Below are 19,288 nucleotides of genomic sequence, written 5' to 3'. Positions count from 1 at the left end.
TGCATCAAAACACTTTGGTTATCCCCCCCATACTTAAATCAAACATTGTCCTCAATGTTTCAAGCATAGACTAACACAAATAACAAACAAACAAACAAAACAGCAACTAAGCAATTTTAACATGGCATAAATGAAAACAACAACAAAGAGAAGGGTTTAGGAACGCAAATCTGGAATTTGGAGTGCTCTCTAGGTCTTCCTTTGTTGCATGCATGGGTTGCCTCCCAAATAGCGCTTGCTTTAACGTCGTACAGCCGGACGAAGAACCCATTCACTCCTCAATGGAGTCCACGGCATGCAAGGGAATGTCATCCACGGTATGCTCCTCAAAGTTCTCGTAGTATGGCTTCAAACGATGCCCGTTTACCTTGAATTCATGTCCTGTTTTCAAGCTTTGGATTTGGACTGCACCATGAATAAAAACATTAGTAATAACAAAAGGTCCAATCCACTTGGAACGTAACTTACCGGGAAACAAACGTAAACGGGAATTGAACAATAGCACTTTCTGCCCAATTGCGAATGTTTTGCCTCTAATCATCTTATCATGGAACGCCTTGGTCTTTTCCTTGTAAATGCTTGCGTTCTCGTATGCCTCGTGCCGTATCTCATCAAGCTCATTCAATTGGAACTTCCGGTGACTTCCCGCTTCATCGAGGTTCATGTTAAACTTCTTGACGGCCCAATGAGCTTTGTGCTCCAACTCAACTGGGAGATGGCACGGTTTGCCATAGACAAGCCGAAAGGGGGACATTCCAATGGGTGTCTTGTACGCCGTACGATACGCCCAAAGTGCATCATCTAACCGTAAACTCCAATCCTTCCTTGTTGGCCCAACGGTCTTCTCTAGGATTTGCTTGATCTCACGGTTGGAAACCTCGGCTTGGCCATTAGTTTGAGGATGATAAGGCGTAGAAACCTTATGATTGACATTGTATTTCCTCAATAACGCCTCAATGGTCCGGTTGCAAAAGTGTGACCCTCCATCACTAATGATCACTCGTGGCATGCCAAACCTTGCAAAAATGTTAGTTCTAATAAAATCTGCAACCACTTTAAAATCATTAGTCCGGGTGGCCTTTGCTTCCACCCACTTTGACACATAATCAACCGCAAGCAAAATATATATAAAACCATACGAAGAAGGAAATGGACCCATGAAATCAATACCCCAAACATCGAAAATTTCAACATTTAGGATAGAAACCTGCGACATTTAGTCCCTAGCACCAATGTTACCCATTCGTTGGCATTTATCACATGTTAAGCAAAAAGTTCTAGCATCCTTAAAAATACTAGGCCAATAAAATCCACATTGTAATACCTTAAGGGCAGTTCTTTGTGTGCCAAAGTGCCCACCACATGCATATGTGTGACAAAAACTTAAAATTGAACGAAATTCAGAATCAAGCGCACAACGACGAACAATTTGATCCGGGCAAAATTTCCACAAATATGGATCATCCCACACATAAAACCGTGCATCATGCCTAAGTTTATCACGTTAGTGCCTAGTGTAAGTGCTTGGAATTCGTTTTGTCACCAAAAAGTTCACCAAATCAGCATACCAAGGCTCACTAACCTTTATGGACATCAATTGTTCATCGGGGAATGTCTCCAAAATCGGCAAAGCCTCCTCATTATGCACCATTCGGCTCAAGTGGTCAGCCACTACGTTCTCACTTCCCTTCTTGTCACGAATCTCTATGTCGAACTCTTGAAGTAGCAACATCCACCGAATTAGCTGTGGCTTGGCCTCCTTTTTGGTGAGCAAGTACTTCAATGCTGCATGGTCAGTGAAAACAATTACTTTAGTACCAATTAGATATGATCTAAACTTATCTAAAGCAAAAACAACGGCAAGAAGTTCTTTTTCTGTAGTGGAATAGTTCAATTGTGCATCATTCAACGTCCGTGAGGCATAGTAGATGACGTGTGGCTTTTTGTCCTTCCTTTGTCCCAAAACAGCCCCTAAAGCGTAGTCGGACGCATCACACATAAGCTCGAAAGGTAAGCTCCAATCTAGTGGAACAATGATGGGTGCCGTGGTTAACAACTCCTTGAGTTGATTGAATGATGCCGTGCACTCCTTGGTGAATTCAAACGCCACTTCTTTTTGTAGGAGACGGCAAAGAGGTTGTGTTATCTTCGAAAAATCTTTGATAAACCTACGATAAAATCCTGCATGACCAAGAAACGAACGAACCTCTCTAACCGAAGTCGGAGAGGGTAAGTGACGTACTAGATCTATTTTGGATTTATCCACCTCAATGCCGTTTTCAGAGATAATATGCCCTAAAACTATGCCTTGTTTTACCATAAAGTGACACTTTTCCCAATTTAAAACGAGGTTAGTTTCCATGCATCGTTTTAAGATTAATGTGAGATTTTCCAAGCAACCATCAAACGAATCGCCAAAGACACTAAAATCATCCATGAATACCTCAATAATCTTCTCAATAAAATCTGAAAAAATACTTACCATGCATCGTTGGAACGTGGCCGGTGCATTGCATAAACCGAATGGCATGCGGCGGTAAGCAAAAGTACCAAATGGGCATGTGAAGGTGGTCTTTTCTTGGTCTTCCGGAGCTATGACAATTTGATTATATCCCGAATAACCGTCAAGAAAACAATAAAAAGAATGACCGGCTAACCTTTCTAGCATTTGATCGATGAATGGTAGTGGAAAGTGGTCCTTCCTTGTGGTGTTGTTGAGCTTCCTATAATCAATGCATACTCTCCAACCTGTTTGAATACGGGTTGGTACAAGCTCGTCCTCGGCATTCTTCACCACAGTGACTCCGGACTTCTTTGGGACAACTTGAACCGGTGAGACCCAACGGCTATCCGAAATTGGATAAATCACCCCACAATCGAGAAGCTTTATAATCTCCTTTTTCACGACTTCCATCATTGGAGGGTTGAGTCGGAGTTGAGCCTCTCGAGTTGGTTTAGCCCCTTCCTCTAGAAAGATGCGATGCATGCACGTTGTAGGGCTAATTCCCTTAATATCGGCCAATGTCCATCCGATGGCTGTTTTGTGCTCTTTCAACACCCGAATCAACTTTTCTTCCTCTAATGCCGTGAGTGATGAAGAGACAATGATGGGCAACGTCTCTTCCTCTCCCAAGAATGCATACTTTAAATGATCCGGCAACGGTTTAAGCTCAAGAACGGGGGCCTGAATCACAGAAGGTAACAACGTATTAGTGGAAACGGGAATTGGAATTGGGTTAGACGGCTTACCATGATGTTTTGGCAATGATTCCAAGGCAGCCACAAGCTCAGCTTGTTCATCATTTGGTACGGCCATGTTGGGTTTTATGCCAAATCCTTGTGCAATTGTCGTTTCGAGTGGATCGTCTTCCAACATATCAAGATAATCCTGCGCCAATTCATCCAATATATCAATAGAGAAACAAGAATGATCATCTTTAGGAAATTTCATAACTTCAGAAATGTTAAAGTTAATAATCTCCCCATCAAATTCCATTGTCAACGTCCCTTTGAACACATCGATCTTGGTGCGTGCTGTTTTCATGAATGGCCTCCCAAGTAGAATCGGCAATGGGGTGACATTTGGTGAGTCCTCCATCTCTAAAACGTAGAAATCCGCTGGAAATATCAAGTTATCCACCTGCACCAACACATCTTCCAAAACTCCTTTCGGATATGCATTAGAACGATCGGCTAATTGAATTATAACACCATCGTTTTTAAGCTCTCATAAGTTCATGGATGCATATATTGAGTATGGCATGACATTAATTGAAGCTCCTAGATCTAACATAGCATGTTCAAATTTAGTATTGCCTATAACACATGGAATTGTAAAACTTCCCGGATCTTTGCATTTAGGAGGTAATTTTCTTTGCAAAACAGCGGAAACATTCTCACTTACCTGGACAACCTCTTTGTTTGAAATTCTCTTTCTTGTTGTACATAGTTCCTTCAAAAACTTGGCGTACCTAGGTACTTGCTTAATTGCGTCAAGGAGAGGTATATTGACTTGCACTTTCCGGAACGTCTCTAGAATGTCCTTTTCAGCTTCTTCTTTCTTTGTTTGCTTGAACCTACTAGGAAAGGGGACATTCAAAGGAAAATCATTAGTAGGAATGGAATTGGACACGGTTGTACCTTTATTTGGCAGATTGGATGGCTTAGGAGCCATAGAGACTTGCGGCAAAGGAACCTCTTTCCTTGCCGTGGCCAACCCTTGTTCCTCCTCTTCAATTATCACTTCCTCCACCTTGTTTGGGGCTGATTTGGATGGTGGTGGGGCTGTTCCAACTTGTTTCCCGCTTCTTAACATGATTGCCTTGGCAGATTCAAAGCCTCCTTTTGGATTTGCAATGGTTGAGCTAGGCAACCTGCCTTGCTCTCGAAACTGCCCCATGAACTCGGCAATTTGCCCTACTTGTTTCTCCAACTCGTCCACCTTTTTGTCCCTATTTTGCATTCCCTGCGCCATAGAAGTTAGTAAATTAAAATTTTGATCATTATCAATAGACGAACCTGATTTTTGGGCAGGTTGTGCTTGGGGTTGAGTTGGTGCAAACGGCTTTTGATAGAAACCCGGGGGTTGTTGCCTAAATCCGCTTTGTTGTTGGCCTTGTTGGGGTTCTCGCCATTTGAAATTTGGATGATCACGCCAACCGGGATTGTAAGTATTGGAAAAGGGGTCATTCCTTGGTTGGTATTGGTTGCCAAATCCCACGGCATTGAGGGTCTCCCACCCTCCATTTTCTATCAACTGTGGGCACTTGTCCGTAAGGTGGCCTTGCATGGAACACACGCCACAAGCTGCCACGTTTTGCACTTTTGGACCTTCCACTACCTGAGAAAGCAAAGTAGTAAGGTTAGCCATTTGATTTTGAAGTTCGGTTATGGCACTTACCTCATTGACTTGATGTGGTCGTGGGTTACTCCTTTGTCCAACGCCTTCGTATTGTTGAGCATTCAACGCACGATTGGAAATTAAAGTCTTTGCTGCCGTGGGGGTCTTGTCCACCAAGGCTCCTCCCGCCGAGGCATCTAGCATTTGACGTTCGATAGGTAGTAGCCCCTCGTAGAAGTATTGCAAAAGAAGTTCCTCCTTCATCTGATGCTGTGGACAAGAAGCAACAAGAGATTTAAAACGTTCATAATAAGTAGGAAAAGATTCACCTTCCTCTTGTTGAATTCCACTTATCCTTTTCCGTAGGAGGATGACTCGAGAAGTTGGGAAAAACTTCTCCAAGAAGGCCCGGGCGCCAATTCGTACAACCAATCCTTCGCCTTTTCCAAGAGAGAAAAAGGGAAGGCTTTCATCTTCAAAATACTCCCATCGACATTGACGGGGGTCATGCTCGAACACACCACCTCGAATTCTTTCAAGTGTTTGTTAGGATCTTCCATGGACAACCCATGGTACTTCGGAATGTGGTGTAACAAGCTTGACTTCAATTCAAATTCTTCTGTCTTTCCTCGGGCTGCTGCGGGGTATTGGATGAATAGAGGTGCGGCATTGTCCAATCCCGAAGCTGAAAGTTCTTTGATTGTTCGATTGTCCACGTCCATGTCTTTTTCTGCCTCCTCCTTTTCTTCAAATTCGGATTCAGAACTAGAACTAGGTGGACTAGGTTCTGGTACTTTCCTTTTCTTCTCAAAGTTCGTTCAAAATTGTCGTCAAACTCCGATATATGTGCACGAACTGGTTGAGAACTACGAGTCATAAACTAGTACCTGAAATAAATAAAATCAAATAAAATTAAAACTAAAATTAAAACACACATAAAAGAAATAAAAAAGAAACAATGGGGATTTAGCAAAGTTGCTAATCCCCGGCAACGTCGCCAAAATTTGATGTGAGAATTACTTGACACACAAATTAAACTCTCTTTTTGACAATTGTAGCAAAGTATGTAAGTAGGGATCGTTCTAAACCGGGGATTAGGAGGGCTTGCTAAAACCTCTAAACTGACTCAAAAACAAAAAGAAACAAAGTTAAAAATGTAAACAAAAGATTTTAAAACAAGAAAGTAAAAGGGGGATTTGAGTTTGGTGAAGTTGAAAGTAAAAACGAATAAACTAAAACCTTAAATAGATTTTAAACAAATTTGGGTTGAATGGATAATGGAAGGCTAGCTAAGGGGTTCTTCTCCACACATGTCTTGCTTGCATACAAAATGATTTCCAATTGCATTTCAATAACTTATTAATTCTCAACGCCCCAAATTAACCATGAATTGCATAAATTAATTCTCAGATTTCCCTAGGTTCATTGAATTGAATGGAATACGCATTACAACCAAATTATTCTTATCAAGGACCCTAACTATGGAATACGCATGATAGAGACACATATCAATGATCATTAAGTTCAATGGAAATCATAAGCATTGACGAGGCATTCATAACTATGGAATACGCATGTTACTCTTGCCAAGGATTTACTTAACACAATCGTGACTAGCGACTTTTACTACTTATGAATATAAGTTCATAACGATTAGGTGAAATTCCCTTATACTCTAGCATCATATTTATGCATGCAAACTAAGTATGCATCCCTAATCAACATACATAAACATGTTATCAATCAAATAGATAAGTAAATCGAATTCATAACTTATGAAACGCAATTAAAAGTAATCAAATCATATTGCAAGCATTAACATGGTTTCGAATCCCCCCCTAGCCAAGGGGGGTTTAGTTCCTCATTATTACAAAACATTAACCATTGAAAAACAAAGGGAAGAAAGCACCTAAACGTTCCAACGATCCATGTTGGATAGCAAGCGCGTCCAAGGACTTTTCTCCTTCTCCTTGCCGCAACAACAAGGTTGGAATGATGTTGAAGGGTTGGTTATTTGGAGGAATGGATGGGAAGGGGTTTATATATGTAGGAGAGGCAAGGAAAGGCTTGGAGAATGGTTAATTTATGGATGCATTGAATGAGGTTGCTGCATGGTATTTATAGGGAGAGGATGGACTTGTTTAAGCACAAATTTCTGGTGGAATGGGTAGGTAAACTCACGGCAATGGTGGAGAATTGTTGTTGGGGTAGGTTTTGAGTCATCCACTCACATGTCATGGTGAGCTAAGCATTGCATCATCCACTCACATGTCATGGTGAGTTAAGCATTGCATCATCCACTCAAATTTCTGGTTGCTTTGAAGTAAAAGCCACGGCATTGAGGTTTTTGAGTGAAGTTTTGGCCAATCCTTCTAGAAACCTATCCCTTCTTGCACTTTGTATTTGTTTCACCACATTTTTAGCATGTTCCTAGCCTCATTTGACTTCAAATTCGTCCATCCTCATGTCTCCATGTTTGCACCATCCAATCTTGGCCCAAAAATGCTCCAAAATGCTCCAAAATGCATCTTCTTGCATCCTTGGCTCATAGAACCTACAAACACCCAAAAATGGCTTAAACTACTAACATAACTAAGAACTAAGAACATAAATGCACGAAAAAAAACATACTAAGTCGCATAAATATGCTCCTATCACTCGCCTCTTTGGTTGTGATACCAAAAGCTCTCGCAGATGCATATATGATTGGTTGTTTTGTAAATACAATGAAATTCTTCAATCTAATGATTCATTGAGGCGTTCTATCAACCCCACATTCTTCTTCAACCCGGTTTCATTGAGTAAAAAAAAAAAAAAATTAAATGTGGAGTGTAGGTAAAAAAATATGGGGTGTATGTTGAGAGTATGGGATGTGAGGGTATTAAGAGCAGCTCCAGCGTTTGTAGTAGCCAGGTGGACTGGGGACTTTTTCAAGCCAATTGCCTCCCCTCCTTGCTCCTACCCATGCGGGCAATTGGACTGAGGGGGGCGGCCCGATTGAGAGGGAGGGCTCGAATTGCAGGCTTGAGCGCCTAAAGCCAGATGATGCAAGGCTGACATCAGCCACGTAATTAAAAAAAATTGCATCATGCGTATGTTGCACAAGTGCACGTGGGAGACTTTTCAGTCAGGGACCGCGATTTGATTCTGAAATGTTATCGTTTCCTAGGGGCACATGGCAGTTTCTAGGCCATTGGATTTCCAACAGTAAAAAAAAATATTTCAAACCTCTTCCAAACGGCTAGATGGCGTAGCACAATATCAGCCGTTGGATTTCAGATCAACGGTCCACGTTATTCGCCTTTAAAAATTAAAAAATAAAAAGAAAAAAAGGAAAAAAAATCATAAATGTTACCGTTGTGCCACGTGGCACAATTTGGAGGGTTGGATTTCAATTTTTTTTTTAATTCAACTGCAGAAATTAATTAAGTTAATAAAAATGTTAAAAATTAATAAAAAAATCTAAAAAAAATTAAAAAATTAAAAAAAAATTATTTTACTATTGTATAAATACCTTCTCATTATCTTCTACCTTACACCACAATTTCATATTTTCTCAAATACTTTCAACCACATTCCAATCTTTCTCTGGAAGTTTCAATCCAATTGGTTTCCAACAAAATGACTAATGATGCAGGTACGAATTGGACACTTATTGAAGATGTTACGTTGTGTTCTAGCTAGGTTGAAGTTACTCATGATCTGATTACGGGTAATGAGACGCAGTTGCAAGAAATATGGAGTCTTATTCATACCTTTTTTCTTGAGAAAATTGGTGGGAAAAGAACGAAAAAAATCATTGTCCAGTCATTGTAGAATACTCAACCAATCATTTACTCATTGGAGAAACGCCTCGGCACAAGCTAGTAGTAATATTCGAACTGGGGAAAATTTCACGAATCAGGTAATAATATATTATTTATTTGTTTGTACTATACCCAAATTTACTTAGCTACTTTGATTATAATTATTTCTTATCCCGCATTGTGTAGACACTTCAAGCACAAGGTTGGTATAATGCTAAAAACAAAAATAAATCATTCATCCGGTGGGAATGTTGGTATAATGAACTCCCTTCTACACTCTACGCCCGATCATGACTCGCATGTTCATGAAAGCGACACATAACAAGTGCCAGAAGTGACCCCCGAACAAGGGTTGGGATTGACCCATTTTCCAATTAGGCCTCAAGGTAAGAAGGCTTCAAAGAGAAAAGGGAGTGTTTCCAAGAATGATTATGCAAAATATATGAAGAACTTGCTCGCCAAGGTGAATTGACTTTGGCGCGGAAAATGGCTAAATTTGAGGCTAATAAGGCTAAAGATGAGCCAAAGGCTGCAGCTGCTAAAAGATTATTTCAAGCTAATGAGAGGGAAAGAGAGCTACTAAGGTAAGAAAGGGAAGAGCTTAAAGAAGAAAGAAGGGCTCAATAAGATCGTGACATTATGAAGGAGCCTGTAGAGGCGATGTCTCTTAATTCTAAATATTTTTGGAATTCGGAGAAAGCGGACATGGTGCGAAGGAGGTGTGCAAGAGAAGCGAGAGCAAGAGGAGATGGTCCTAGCACCACAAATTGGTTAGGTGATGAATTTCCATTCATGAGGGACTAGGGAATTTGTTTTTAATCGGAGCCCAAAATTTTTCAATCACTTTGGGTTGTAATTTCTTATTTATTGAATAAAGTACTTTATGTTGTTTCCAATTTATTGAATTTAATACTTTATTTAAACTAAGAATATATTTATTTAATTTGGTACTTTATTTAAACTAAGAGAATTTTTATACAAATGACATAAACACTCCAAATAAAATTACACAAACATACCAAATAAAATTACAAACACACCAAATAAAAAATAAATAAATAAAACTCACTAAATGAACTTTAAAAACACACCAAATAAAATTAAATAAACACACCAAATAAAAACAAACACACTAAATGAACTTAAGTTCCTTGAGCTTGTTTCAATTCCCACTGGTGCTCTATCAAGTCAATTTGTCGGGCTTTGTGAATGTATGAGTCCTAAAGTGAAGTATATCGTTGAATGAGCCTTTCATTGTAACGTCCATCCTTTTGTAATGGCTCGTGTTGCATGGGTTCTTCGGTGGCGTCATGAGCACAATATATTTCTGTTTTGGAATTGTTCATCATGTTTGGCTCATATTCATCAACGACATCATAATCATACTCATCTTCCACAATCCACAATCATGTTGTGAAGAATGATACACGCCATCATAATGGATCGAAGCGACTCTAAATCAAACATTCTGGCATCACCCCTGACAATCGCCCAATGAGCTTGGAGAATACCAAAACAACGCTCCACATCCTTCCTACACCCCTCGTGACAGCTCACAAACGATGTCCACCTTAGGTAAATGTCGTATGCTAGGTAGTATGGCCTATGGTACTTATGTCCATTGACGCAGTACATGACTCTTGGTGCTTTTCCTTGCAAGACATCGTTGAACATTAGGGATTGGGCAAGGACATTGAGGTCATTTTGAGCTCCTGGAACACCGAAAAAAACATGCCAAATCCGTGTATTTAATGATGTCACCATCTCCAAAATGATACTTTTTGCTCATTTTCTGCACCCATAAGCTCTTTTCCATGCAGTTGGACAGTTTTTCTAGGTCCAATGCATACAGTTGATGTTTCCAATCATCCTAGGAAAACCTCGCATCTCACCCTTCTTCAGAAGCCTTTGCAAGTCCATCTCAGTAAGTCTCCAGAGGTACTTTATGGTGTAGATAGATTCGATTACGAAGCAAAACCTCATGAGGGACTCAAGTATGGTTGATTTCCCCATCCTTGCTATCTCATCCACTTGGTCTGCAGATGCTCCATATGCAAGCATTCGCAAGGCAGCAATAATTTTTTGCTCAGGAATGAGATCCATAACACCAAAAGCATTATTCTTTTGCACAAAGTAAGAATCATGGTTGCAAACAGCAATCATGATTTTGTTGAACAAATGTCGTTCCATTCTAAAACGACGTCAAAAGTACGTATCAGGGAATGCACTGTTACAAACAAAATAATCGTCCAAGAGATTCGTACCTCGTCGTTGCCTGCTTCTATCAACGTTTATGGAACAGCTGGGCCTAGAGATCTCAACCACAACTTGGATGACTCGACAGGAATGTGAAGCTCTTCCATCTCATTTTCGCCCCCTTGGAAATTGAACATTTCCTCCCCTTGCTCAAACAATTCTTTCTCTTGCTCATTGATTTCCCACATCATCCTTGAAGAAGACATTGTAAGAAGGAAACAGAAGTTATGAATAAAGATAGAGATTTTGATTTTGGTGTGTGATTTCTTAGGATGGATGGTGGGTTATATGGAGGAAAAAGAAAGGATTAGGTTGTAGATAGTGCCACGTGGCACGCCGTCATTCGTTAAAAATCTGATCAAAATTTATCCTTAAAGATTGTAAGCAGATTATGACACATGGTGTGACATAATTGGTTAAAAATCTTATCGGAAATCTATCCTCAACGATTTTGAAAAGGTAACGACACGTGGCGCAACGAGAACGATTAAAAATCTTATCGAAATCTATCACCAAAAATTATCTTTTCAGATAATGACACGTGGTGCAACGAGAATGATTAAAAATCTTATCCGAAATTACAAATAAAAAATACTAATATTTTATTGCCTATTGCCATGGCTATTCAGTTAGGGATGGAGATGCAAAAGACAATTACTGTTCACTGGAGGGGATTCAATAGGCAACCCTGGGGGGTACACTGAAGTTGCTCTAAGGGAAACTTTCAATTGAAAAGACAATTATGTGGGGTGTATAAAGATAACTTTCAATTGAAAAAGTAAATATGGGGTGTATTCAACAATATTTGTGGTGCTAATATAAGAAGCCTTTTAAAAATGTGTTTAAAAATGTACTAAAAAATGCGTTAAAAAAAATTGTTTGCATCGTTCTCTCTTGTTTGTGAAGTGCACCTTCTTCTTCTCTTTTCTTTTTCTAAACAGTCCAGTCGCCTTTCATTTTTCCTTTCAAACCTTCAAATGGTGCGGTGTTTCGTAGAGACTGCAATTTTTCTTCAACACTATTAGTATAAAGTATACAAAAATAAATGATTGAGATTGCACATAAAAAATTTAAATTGTTGTGAAAATCAAATTTAACGACTAAATACTCGTAGCATTGAACGATACGTAGCATTAAAGCCTTATCCTACTAACTGGTACTTTTAATGGAATTTTCTAATATTTCTGTTAAGTTAGTTTACTAAGTGGAGGTGTTTTATTGTGTGGCTTAGCTTTTTAAGAAATAACGCCTAGGTGATGGGCCCCTAGCCGCCCCTCGACTAGCACCTAGCGTCCTTTATAACCATGGTTTTCGGCCAATCAGTTCTTCTAAAGCACATAATTGATAATTTATTAGCCCCTTTTGCATAAAAACATTACCCATGATGCATGAATAACAGTCTATTATTTCATAATTTTACTAATTTTGGGTCTAAAAATCTCACTTGAAGGTCTTGGCTCACCTCTTAATAACACAAGCCCGTTAAAGCGCTTCAAACAAAAAACCCCCAACAACGATTATATATATTTTATATTGCATATTTGTCAATATATATGAGCATGTTCATGCATACGTAATTGATATTTTTATATCTTGATGAAATTGTTATGTGAAATTTTATGAGTCAAAGAAACCGAAAAAAAATAGTATGAATTAGGGTTTTAAGAACCCGCAAAAACTGAAGAAAAAAAATGGACATCAAGCCAAGCCACGCACTGCACTGAGCCGAGCTAAGCTTAAACCTTGAGACCAAGCTCCAGAAGACGTCACTTCGTCATGTGAACACAAACAGCAACCATTTGGGCTTTGCTTTGCATGAAACCCAAAGCCTATACGTTGGCCTTTTGTCATCTTACTAAAGGGAAATATTGAGATTTATGTGGGATTTCTAGTGACTAGCATGCATAGACAATTCAAAATTCATAAACATAAGCAAAGGAAGCATAATATCAAAGCTATAGTCATGCAAGTCCGCTTCAAGAAGCATAGGTTTAGATATGATGCATCAAACAAACCTATTAAAGCCACTCAATACTATGGTCTGGTGGTATTCCTCTTCACTTGGAAGTGAGAGGTCTTAGGTTCGAATCTCGTGAATGGCGAATTCGATACCAAATTAGGCTGCCCATTGTATGGCTTTGCCGAACTCCCCTCTCGTTAGTGTAAAAATATTGATGTACTAAAAAACAAAAAAACTAAAAACTAAAAAAAAAAACCAACAAACAAACTTATTGAAAAACAAACTGAAGGATTAGTGTTATACCTCTTGATCTAGATTTTAGACCAAGGATGGACCACCTCCAAGACCTTTGCTCTTAGAATTCCTTGAGTCTAGCCTCCCCCCTTGCTTCCTCTACCTTAAGGATTTGGAATTCCTTTAGTCTCCAAGATTAAAGACCTCTAAAAATGCATGCCTTTTAGTGTAGTGAGATGGATGAAGGAATAACCAAAAGAAGAAGAGATGAGCGGCTATCTTCTTCCTTTGGTGGCCGGCCTTGTTTGTGAGAGAAGGAGTTATTTTGTTTCTCTTAAGGCAAGATGGTCACACAAAAACCCTAAGGAACGTTTCCCTGTAACTTCTCTTTTATAGGGAGAGAGAACAAACTCAAACATTTAGCATTTTTCCCTCTGAGTCTCATTCTAAACAGTCGGCCCTATAATGTGGGTTTTGGCTTTGGGATTCCATCAATTTAAGTCATCTTTATGCTTGAATTAAAAGCCCAATGGGCCCAAAAGAACCCAAACTTACTTTAAGCCAAAAGCAATATTGCATTGCTTCTATGATTTATTTAGTACTTATAGAATCACTTAGTGAATTAAAAATTACTTTTAATTCTTCCTCTACTTTGATGACTACTTATTTAACCATGTAGAAGGACCCACAAGCCATGAGTGACATATAACCATATATCATGGCTACCCAAGCTAATGTAGAAATTGATCGGAGAACCTATTCAGTTGGAATTACAATGTAATTTAATCATTCTCTAATTCAATACTCTTAATCACATTACAAGGGTATGTATACTTTGTGTCAAACCCCTAATGTGATTATATTATGTTATATGATTCAATTGAGTCGTATAGGAATGTCTTCCATCGTTACGCACAATATTTTGACCGAAAGTTCTTGAATCATGTCTTAGAGTATTCTTAGTTGATCATCCAAATTCTGCAATAAAGTCTACTTGAACTATTGCAAAACAAGGTCAAGGTGGTCCACCCCAACTATGATATGGATGTTGGGGGCAAGCTGAGGAGTTTGAGTAGGAGGTAGACAAGGAGATTGTTGTGGAAGATCTTCTGAACACTAACCCCTTCACTCTATCACCTCCTTAACAGACAACTGGAGCCTCATCCGAGCAGACCATGATGAATCCTTTCCAACCAAGTGCCCAATGTTCTTAAGCACGACTCTCAAGTTGTGTGACCCTGTTATTAGACCAGCCCATGTGTTCTTCGTCGTGGCTTTCTTTCTCAAGTCTTTTCTTTTTTAACAATCAAACATTTTTTTTTACTTGGGTTGTAATAGTTTTTTCTTTGGACAAGGCCTTAAGGGTCATTTTCAATATATTTATGGATTATGTCTTTTATCCTTTATTGTTGTATGATGAAATGTGGATTATTTTTTACATGATAGTGATAATTGGTTTAAATTGTAAGTCTTTCGGGGTCGAGGAGATTTATATGTGCAGGTTTTAGTGTAATGAGGGCTAACATATTTTAACTTTGTATTTCAACAAACTTTTTTTTATTTTTTTCAAAAAGGAAAATCCCTCACTTAAGAGTTTGTCTCTTGCACTCTTATTCAAGGGAGTTAGGCAAGTCTTCCATTTACAAATGTGGTTCGTGTTTGTTCCACAATTATGTTCACACCTTATCCGACCACTTCTAACTAAAGTACCGTTTGAAATGCTCGGCGTTCCAACGATAGGCCAACTATCGTGCTTCGCAATCGTTCAGCCTATATGTTCCTGGTCATACTGTTTCAACCACCTTGTATGGCCTTTCCCATCGTGGAGTAAAGATGTATGCCGCATTCTCCTTCGCAGAAGGTATCATGGCTCATAGCAACATAACCCTTTGGCAGAAATTCCATCTGTTAACATTTTAGTCGTAATGCCGAGCAATCATCTCTTCATGCTCATCTAGAAATGTCATTGTCTTGTCACAACTGTTGAGTACGAACCAATGCGCTACCTCCATGTCCTTTTGGGAAAACGACTCACCTCTTACAAGATCACCAAAGGATCATGCAAGTTGGGCAAACAAAAACATAAAGTTTATCCTTCTTCACACCTCTGTTTTCAACATCTTGTAAAACATTTTACAAAATGTAAGTGACTCATATGTGACCAAAGCCTCTATAATTGATCCTTCGGGCTTCGCCTTATTTTGTACTAACTTTTTTTTTTAAAAAAAAATCACCAAGCATTCTACAAAAAAAAAAGTTATCATGCAAATAAGTCAAATCATCCAATGATGACGAATAAAAAATTATGGATGATGATATACATCCATCAATTGTTGACTGGTCCACCAAGCAATGCCTCATCCAACAAGTGAATCATCACATAGACCATATTTGTAAAGAAAGCTGGAGGAAATATATGTGCATAGGACTTGCACAATGTCGTCGGGCAATTATTTAATGGCCGACTTTCGCAACGATGTTGTAGTCAATTGTGAAAAAATATCTCGACAACAACATGATAGGCTTCACCACTTCAAAAGGCAAGAGGCATCGAATACTAACTAGAAGTAGGCATTGTTAAATCATATGGCAATCATGACTCTTTAGTCTAGAAATTTTTCCGTCGTCAATGTTCACAACGCACAATATTTAAAGCATACTTGTTGGAACCAAATTCATGCACATCCGCAAATAATGGTGAAATCCAGTCACAATAACCCATGACCTCCAGCAAGAGAAGAATTGGGTTTATTGGGGGGGGTGTGGTTGAATACGAATTGGACTTCCTACATATCCTCAGGAAGGAGAATCAAACCACGAGTATAGTTCTAAGGAAAAATGGAGTGAGCCATCGTTGACAAATAGCTTATGGCAAGGCATTAAGGAGATAAGTTATCCATGGAGTTGTCTACGTGTAGATAGGGGCCCAAGGGCTTTTGCTTGGTATAGAAAGAATATGTAGTGGAGAATATTAGACTTAAAGAGAGATATATTGATCTTCAAGAGAGATTGATATATATCCCCCTAATAAATGTCAGGCTCGTGTATTTATAGGGATCTTGGGAGTCCTTATAGGCAGAGTAATCTACATCAAATCAGGAGACTATCTAAGAGGAAATCTAGGTTAAGATACCCAGTCTTCCTAGAATCTTGATTATGTTGCCTAATCCCTAAGATATCCTAATTTAACTTTAATTAAGGTTTTCTTACTTGAGAGACAAGTAATGACTTCAATGGGCTTAAGCCTAGTCTGTCTGACTTCATTTGGTATTTTGACTTCGTCTGACTAATGCTAGTCTGATTTGACTGATGCTAGTCTGCTAGTCCGACCTAACTAAGATGCATGTAAAAGTAATGTGTTCCAATCCACATTAGACCTTTCAGCTTGTTCGCCTAAAGCACATGTTATAAGCCTTCTGGTATTTCTTGCCACCTAAGGTGCCACATGTCTTGGGTCTAAAAAATCATGGTTTCACAATACCCATCTGAAAACTTTATAGAATATAGAAACTTTAAACTATTTCTTCTATTTCGGTTTAATCGGAAAAAAAAAAAAAAAAAAAAAAAAAAAAAAAACACAAGGCCTTTTCTCACTTTGTCATTGTCCCTATTCATTCATAAGTCGGCCCTTATGCCCATTTTTCCAAATCGAAGCGAGCTTTGATCATGTCCTTCATTTTTCCCTTGATATCTAGAATTGTTCCGACCGATGTATCAAGTACATTTTTCTCATAATGCATAACATCGAGGTTGTGCCTTAGTTTTAATTTAGGAGTTTTAACAAAGCACTCCCGGTACTGTTCACTTTTAACGAAAAACCACATTTTTACTTTAACTGGTACTATTCACTATACCTTTAAAAAGGGCTTTTCGTTAAAAGAGAAGTTTTTTTGGACTTTTCGTTAGTTTTCCTTTTTAATTTTGACTAGTACAAGAGCTCCAAAAACATACTCTTGTGCGTCTTGTTCAAATGTGTATTTGGCTTGGTCATGCTTACCGTTTTGCCAAACAGAGCAAAATCCAAACGGTTAACCTGTTCCAAAATCTTATCTCCGGACCATTGTCTAGGTCTTGGGCGAGTCTCATTTGTGCCATTGAATGCTTTATCGTTTTGCCGCCACTTGTGGTCCCATAACAACCATATACAATGACCAAGATAACAAAATTTTCCCACAGGCCAAGAAGATGTTACATTCTCCTTGCACACTGGCATGCCATATAACCATTAGTACTCCAGCTAGATATCATTGCATACGCGGGGAAATTGTTTATAGCCGAAATCACTGCTCGCAAGGTAAACATCTTCCCAGTAGACTTATCATTGGTGCAAACACCGTTTTCCATAAATCCTTTAACTCATTGACTAATGGCCGCAAATAAACCTCAATAGACCTCCATAGATCTTTGAATCCATAGTCATCATCAGATATCTTTCTTCATGCATTTCCAAGGTGGAAAATTATTGAAAATACGAAGATCGAGTGGTATTGATTTAGAATCCCGAACAAATTAAAATTGTCAGTGGCAAGTCCTAACCTTACGTTCCAGGGCTCAACTACAAATTAGGGTACGTTCGATCAAACTGTTTTCATACCTCTCCACCTACAGGATGCCTCATAACATCGTCATCTACCTGGCCTTCCTTATGTCATCTCATGTCGCTAACAGTATGCATTGACATATATAATCGCTGCAGCCTAGGCTTTACCAGCAAATAATGTATAACTTTTTTTGAAATCCTTATCGTTTTATCTAAGATGTCATTTCAAACCTCAACTCATTACACACAGGGCATTTATCTAATTCTTTATTTTTTTTAGTCACTGGTATAGTACGAAGTAAAAAACAAATCAGGAAAAGAAAAATTGAACCAAAAACTCACTGGAAAAACCATTGCATCTCGTTGAAGAAATACTTGTTTGAAACTGCACCCACACCTGATCTGACACGATCGCGTCCACCACTGTTCCTGCTACTTCACGATTTCCCAGAACCTGCACCACAATCACTACTTCGCGTTTGCCTGATGCACGACATACTTGACCGCACCGCACCCATCTGCACCCACACCCATCTGCACCTGCACCCATTAAAGCTGTATCTTTCAACCCTAATCGGATTGTGTGATCCACAGTTCTCATGATCTGACGATCGTTTTTTTTTTGTCCAAGAGCTTTTTACTCCACAAGGTGCTGCATTAGCTGTCTGCTTGGATTAGTTATTGAACCAAAAGGCCCACAGTCTTCTCTGATAGTTGTTTATTAGCTTACATTGCAAAAGGAAGTGAACAGGAATGAAGGAGACCACTTGTTTGCAATTAAGGGAAGATGAAAGGAAATAAACGTTAAATAATGAGTAATGCTAGAGAGACTAAATTTGTAGATAAAATTTTGAAAACTAAAGGACATAAAAGTTGATCATTAGTTCATTACTTAAATGTTGATAAACATGGTTATTCCTGTTGGTGACACATCATTTAGTTTGCAAATTTAGTCTCCAAATTTAGTCTCTCTATTACTCTTAAATAATAATACCTAATGACACTACAACTCAATCAAAATATGACACATGGTAAAATTTAACTATGGTTTTTTAGTTATAATTTACCTTTTAAAGCATTTATAATTAACATAAAAAAGAGATTCTATTATAAAGATAAAAAGAAAAAGGCCAACCACACAGCCATCCACTTGAGAATTCGCCCCTCCCTGGTAAAAGCTGATGTCAAGCATCGTTTGACTAAAGTTCGAGAGAATAAGCTTTATATTTTCCATTCTCAAATACTTTTCTATCAAGGTTTGCACAATATTTTGAAAATTTGTGTTTGCAGAAAATGGTTCATCACCGAAAAAAATAAAAACAAGAGAAAACGAATTTGAGTTCAATCATATGTAGTCGTTTTCAAGACCAAAGTCTATACAATTCCTATTAATTCACTGAGAGAAAATATGAAGTGATGGGATTTCAATTCTTTGAAGACAAGGGAGATTTAATACATAAACTGGAGGAACGGGATGAAAACACAAGCATCCCTTAGGAAACTGATCAACCCATATTAAAGTTCTTTTTTCACCTTTAGACTTGCAATTGAAGCTTTTCTGGTGGAGGGACAAACATCCCGTAAGGGGGACAAGACAAAGACAATGAGTACGAGGATTTCTTAGAAGAATTCCACTTAGACTGGTAGTGAGA

General features: G+C 38.6%; 2 protein-coding genes across 2 annotated transcripts; both read right to left on the bottom strand.

Annotated features, from left to right (window-relative positions):
• Positions 1-271: 271 nt before the first annotated feature.
• Positions 272-754, bottom strand: LOC139191926 (uncharacterized). The gene is made up of 2 exons (XM_070812955.1): positions 469-754; positions 272-405 (listed from the first exon to the last, which is right to left on the bottom strand). Exons 1-2 carry the CDS (start codon positions 752-754, stop codon positions 272-274), a joined length of 420 nt encoding a protein of 139 aa, XP_070669056.1.
• Positions 755-10,032: 9,278 nt separating this feature from the next.
• Positions 10,033-18,237, bottom strand: LOC139191925 (uncharacterized). Its single transcript, XM_070812954.1, has 3 exons — positions 18,034-18,237; positions 10,527-10,767; positions 10,033-10,358 (listed from the first exon to the last, which is right to left on the bottom strand). Exons 1-3 carry the CDS (start codon positions 18,235-18,237, stop codon positions 10,033-10,035), a joined length of 771 nt encoding a protein of 256 aa, XP_070669055.1.
• Positions 18,238-19,288: the final 1,051 nt, after the last annotated feature.

This window comes from Malus domestica, chromosome 15, assembly GCF_042453785.1.
Source record: "Malus domestica chromosome 15, GDT2T_hap1".
Taxonomy (NCBI): domain Eukaryota; kingdom Viridiplantae; phylum Streptophyta; class Magnoliopsida; order Rosales; family Rosaceae; genus Malus; species Malus domestica.
This window is presented reverse-complemented; position numbering and strand designations above follow the sequence as displayed.